At 39.3% G+C, this 5,515-nt stretch overlaps 1 protein-coding gene across 1 annotated transcript in view; it reads right to left on the minus strand.

Moving 5' to 3' along the window:
* Positions 1-2,065: 2,065 nt before the first annotated feature.
* Positions 2,066-5,515, minus strand: part of LOC143301864 (uncharacterized) — a 12,981-nt gene continuing 9,531 nt past the window's right edge. The window contains exon 7 of the mRNA XM_076616281.1: positions 2,066-2,766. Coding sequence (XP_076472396.1) covers positions 2,722-2,766 — 45 coding nt within the window. The 3' untranslated portion in view covers positions 2,066-2,721. The remainder of the gene's footprint in view (positions 2,767-5,515) is intronic.

Below are 5,515 nucleotides of genomic sequence, written 5' to 3' on the forward strand. Positions count from 1 at the left end.
AATAATAATAATAATATTCACATTCATCCTTCACTAATGATGCTGCGAGCGTGCGCCATTGTTAGAGATGGAATAACTTGAATTATGTGTTAGATTTTTGTTTGTTTGGGTTTTTTTTTTGTTTTTTGTTGTTGTTGTTGTTGTTGTTTTTTTTGGGGGGGGGGTTGTACATATTGTGCGCATATAGTTTAAGTGCTTGGGTCAGAAATTATTGTAATTCTGCTTAATTAACGTACATCGTGCAAAGGTATTGTAATCGATTTGACGAAAACTTTCACAGAGGTTGTTTCTTCACGTACTGATATGAAACAACAACAATAACAAAACCAACAAAAAAAAAAGCAAAAAAAAGAAACTACTTGCTTCCGAAGAAGAGGGAACAGCAAACATAGGGTTTAGTGCACAGACAAAGAAAGAGAGAGAAAAAAAAAAGATAAGAAAAACTCAAAAAGAATCTGCCTGAATGTAAATAAGGTCTCTCTCTCTCCATTCTACTGTGTGGTATTATTATCACACCCATGTACATAATTATATTAATTTAATCAATTAATTATTGTAGTTTTGTATGAAGTGCCACTTTTGTTTCTCAATTGTTGTCGAGTGTGCTTTAGATGACAATTATTATCAAAGGCGTGAAGAATAAAAAAAGGAAAAAAAAAGTTGCCTACAAGGATCTGATCGTCAGTTTTTTTAGTCTCAATCTTTCGGTGTTGTAAACTCTCTCTCTCTCTCTCTCTCCACCCTGTGTGTGTGTGTGTATGTGTGTCCGTGCGTGCATGTGTGTGTGTATGTGTGTGTGCGTGCGTGTGTGTGTGTGTGTGCGGTGGGGTGGGCGGTGGGGGGGACGTTGGGGGCGGGGGGGTGGAGTGGAAGGAAAAAAAACAATACATGTCACACACACACACACACACAATCAATCAATCAATCAATTAATCAACAAACACAACACATTCCAATATAATCTTTTTTTTCTTCTTTTTTCTTTTTTTTTTTTTTTTATTCCATTGCAGAATTCCTTTTTTCTTTCATTTAATGCTCGATTTCTCATCAGAAACATCCAACAACAAGAAGAAGAAAAAGTACATCAAGACAAAATCGATCGAAGAAAGGGGGAAGAGAGAGATTCAATCAAGAAGTATACATTTACACGGACCAACATCAATAAAGAAAAAAATATAAGAAGAAGAAGAAGAAGAAGAAGAAGAAGAAGAAAGAAAAGGAAAAAAAATCCAGAAGAAGAACAAAAAAAAACAAAAAAAACTTTGACCAAGGCCTGGACGAGTTCCAAGACTGTATTGTATTGTATTGTATTGTATTGTATTGTATTGTATTGTACTGTATTGTATTGTATTGTACTGTACTGTACTGTACTGTATTGTATTGTATTGTACTGTATTGTATTGTATTGTATTGTACTGTACTGTACTGTATTGTATTGTATTGTACTGTATTGTATTGTACTGTATTGTATTGTATTGTACTGTATTGTATTGTACTGTATTGTACTGTATTGTACTGTATTGTATTGTATTGTACTGTATTGTATTGTATTGTACTGTACTGTATTGTATTGTATTGTACTGTATTGTACTGTATTGTATTGTACTGTATTGTATTGTACTGTATTGTATTGTATTGTATTGTACTGTACTGTACTGTATTGTATTGTATTGTACTGTATTGTACTGTACTGTACTGTACTGTATTGTATTGTATTGTACTGTATTGTACTGTATTGTATTGTACTGTATTGTATTGTATTGTACTGTATTGTATTGTATTGTATTGTATTGTATTGTATTGTATCATATTACTCTTTTTTTTTCTTTTTTTTTTTTGTCACAACAGATTTCTCTCTGTGTGAAATTCGGGCTGCTCTTCCCCCCAGGGTTAGAAGAGCGTATCGCTACACTAAGAGAGCCCCCCACCCATTTTTTTTTTCTTTTTTTTTCTTCTTTTTCTTTCTTTTAAACTTTTTTTTTTTTAACCTTTCTTCTTCTTTTTCCTTTTTTATGTTTGGTCATTGCAATGGTCAGTACATTTTTTTGACCACCACCACTACCACCACCACCACCACACGACGAGGGGATCATCAGTCCAAGAAGAGGTTCCACAGTAAAATATAACGTTCGACAGTTCGTACCCCCAAAAGCGGAGTATGGCTGCCTACATGGCGGGGTAAAAAAAACCAAAAAACGGTCATACACGTAAAAGCCCACTCGCGTATATACGAGTGAACGTGGGAGTTGCAGCCCACGAACAAAGAAGAAGAAGAAGTTCGACAGCTCGTGATCAATACATTGTTGGAGCCTGAAAAAGAAGAAAAATAATACATCGTGGAAACTTGGCAACATTCCAATTCTCAACAAAAAAAAAAAAAAAAAAAAGAGTTAAGCAGCAGTCATCAAAGTTTTCATCATCCATGAGAACATCATCATCATCATCATCATCATCTTCATCTTCTTCTTCATCATCATCATCATCGTGTTTTTTTTTACCATTGCCTTTTCCTCATCCCAAGGTCATCACAGAGTTTCGTCAAAACTTCAGCTCCCAGCGACAAAGAGGACCGTGTAGTTGTGGTCAGTGCAGTGGCAGTAACTGACCTTCAGGCCAACTATATAGGTCAAGGTGAAGTCTCCGGGGTGTGCTTGGGGGTAGGAGGTGGGTGTGGGAGGGGGTGATGCGTGGGTGTGTGGCGGGGGTGGGGGGTGGGTTCTTTTAGGTTGGCTCTCCCAGTATTTGCCGTGACATCTCTTCAAATGCCTGTGGACAAAATGATAAAATAGATAGATAGATAAATAAATAAATAAATAAATGATTTACTTTAATACTAATCAAATGGGCAGAGGTTCTTTTAAGCTGAATCTCCCATACAGTAATTGCCGCGACATTTCTTCAAATGCCTGTGGACAAAAATGATTATATATACATAAATAAATAAATATATGATCAAATAAATTATCTAGCTTAATATGAACTAAATGGGTGGAGGGTTCTTTTAGGTTGAATCTCCCACACAGTAATTGCCGCGACATTTCTTCAAATGCCTGTGAGTTTCAGTTTCAGTAGCTCAAGGAGGCGTCACTGCGTTCGGACAAATCCATATACGCTACACCACATCTGCCAAGCAGATGCCTGACCAGCAGCGTAACCCAACGCGCTTAGTCAGGCCTTGAGAAAAAAAAAGGCGAATAAATAATAGATAAGCTTACATAAATAAATAAATAATAATTATGATATAAAAAGGTAGTAGTAATGATAATAATAATAAAATAATAATAATAATAATAATAATAATAATGATAATAATAATAATAATAATAATAATAATAATAATAATAATAATAATAATAAATACATAAATAAATAAATAAATAAGTAAATAAGACAACAATGATGACCACATGATAAATTGCATTAATTAAGCAAATGACAGTGTGAACAGAAAACGAGCCAGGCAGAGGGAAGAGCGAGGGACCAATGGTCTAGACACGACGCGACACGACACGACACGAGGCAAGACAAGACAAGACAAGACAAGATTCAAGATTCAAGATTCAAAAACTTTCTTACTCAAGGATAAAGATTTTAGGCATCGCCCAGTCTTCCAATCTGTCCTTGTGACAACAATAACAATAACAACATTAACGATAACGACACAAAAATAATAATTTTGTTAACACTGCTTACATCCACTGCTACTACAACGAAGAATGATCACCACCATCATCATTAACATCGTAAAAAAAGTAATAAAACGAACGCATTCATACATCCGACCATCCAGACAGCAAAAGAATCTTTTCTTTTCTTTTTTTCTTTTTTTTTTTCTGCCCCACAAGACAAGACAAGACAAGACAGGACACGTTCTTCATCATGTATACAAGACAGTCTTGTCCGGCCATCCAGACAGCAAAGGATTTTTTTTTTTTTTTTTTTTTTTTTTTTTTTTTGCTGCTGCCCCATCATCTGCACCATTTCAGTAGCATTACTTCCACGCCGCTCATTTAGATCCCCCCCCCCCCACCCGTACACGGCCCACACCTGGGTTCGTCCGCCACACAGTTCCAGCGTCGGCAGTCCGTAGGGAGCCATCGATGCAAAGGGAGTCTTGCCCAAGGTATATCCCCCACTCTCTCGGCCAAAAGGGATGTTTATTATTATTATTATTATTATTATTATTATTATTATTATTATTATATTTTCTTTTCTTAGGACAGTCAGCGTTCGGATGATCACCCAAAAAATACCAACAAGCTCCCAAGGCTGCAGCACTAAGAGCCACAATGTGTGTGTGTGTGTGTGTGTGTGTGTGTGTGTGTGTGTGTGTGTGTGTGTGTGTGTGTGTGTGTGTTGTGTGCGTCTTCGCGTGTGAACGCAGGCCTAGTTATGTGCGTGCATCTGTATTCATTCTGCTGATAAACAAAACGCTGAATAGCCAACAGCGCATTCGGCTGATGTAGGTAACCTTTAATAAGGACTTAACAACAACAACAACAACAACAACAACAACAACTACTACTACTACTACTACTACTACTACTACTACTACTACTACTACTACTACTACTACTACTACTACTACTACTACTACTACTACTACTACAACAACAACAACAACAAAAGTAGTGTGTCGTCCGAGTGTTCACGACAAACAAGAACCGTTCCACGGTCTAAGGGAAGCAACTGTATACATTGCAAGCTTTTTTTTTTGGGGGGGGGGGGGGGGGGAGTGGAAATGCAGGAGTTCCTTCCCTCACATCTTTTCCTTTGATCATTAACACACAATACTCCAGCCTCTTTCTCTTCTTCGCAGTTAGTACGACACAACCACTCCCCCACGCCCAGCCACCCCCCCACCCCCCTCCCCTCACACTCCCCCCAGCCACCTCCAAACACCACCAACCCCACACCATCTCCTCGCCACACCACACCCACACTCCACGATCATACACCACACTACACACCACCACATCACAAACCATGCAGCACAACACACAACCAATAGACACCTCACGCTACACCATACCACACAGCATGGAACCACACCACACCACGCCATACCACATCACACAACACCACACCACACCACACCACACCACACAGCATGGAACCACACCACACCACGCCATACCACATCACACAACACCACACCACACCACACCACACAGCATGGAACCACACCACACCACGCCATACCACATCACACAACACCACACCACACCACACAGCACACAGCATGGAACCACACCACACCACGCCATACCACATCACACAACACCACACCACACCACACAGCACACAGCATGGAACCACACCACACCACGCCATACCACATCGCACAACACCACACCACACCACACAGCACACAGCATGGAACCACACCACGCCACGCCATACCACATCGCACAACACCACACCACACCACACAGCACACAGCATGGAACCACATCACACCACGCCATACCACATCACACAACACCACACCACACCACACACCACACAGCATGGA

Source organism: Babylonia areolata, chromosome 28, assembly GCF_041734735.1.
Source record: "Babylonia areolata isolate BAREFJ2019XMU chromosome 28, ASM4173473v1, whole genome shotgun sequence".
NCBI classification, from domain to species: Eukaryota; Metazoa; Mollusca; class Gastropoda; order Neogastropoda; family Buccinidae; genus Babylonia; species Babylonia areolata.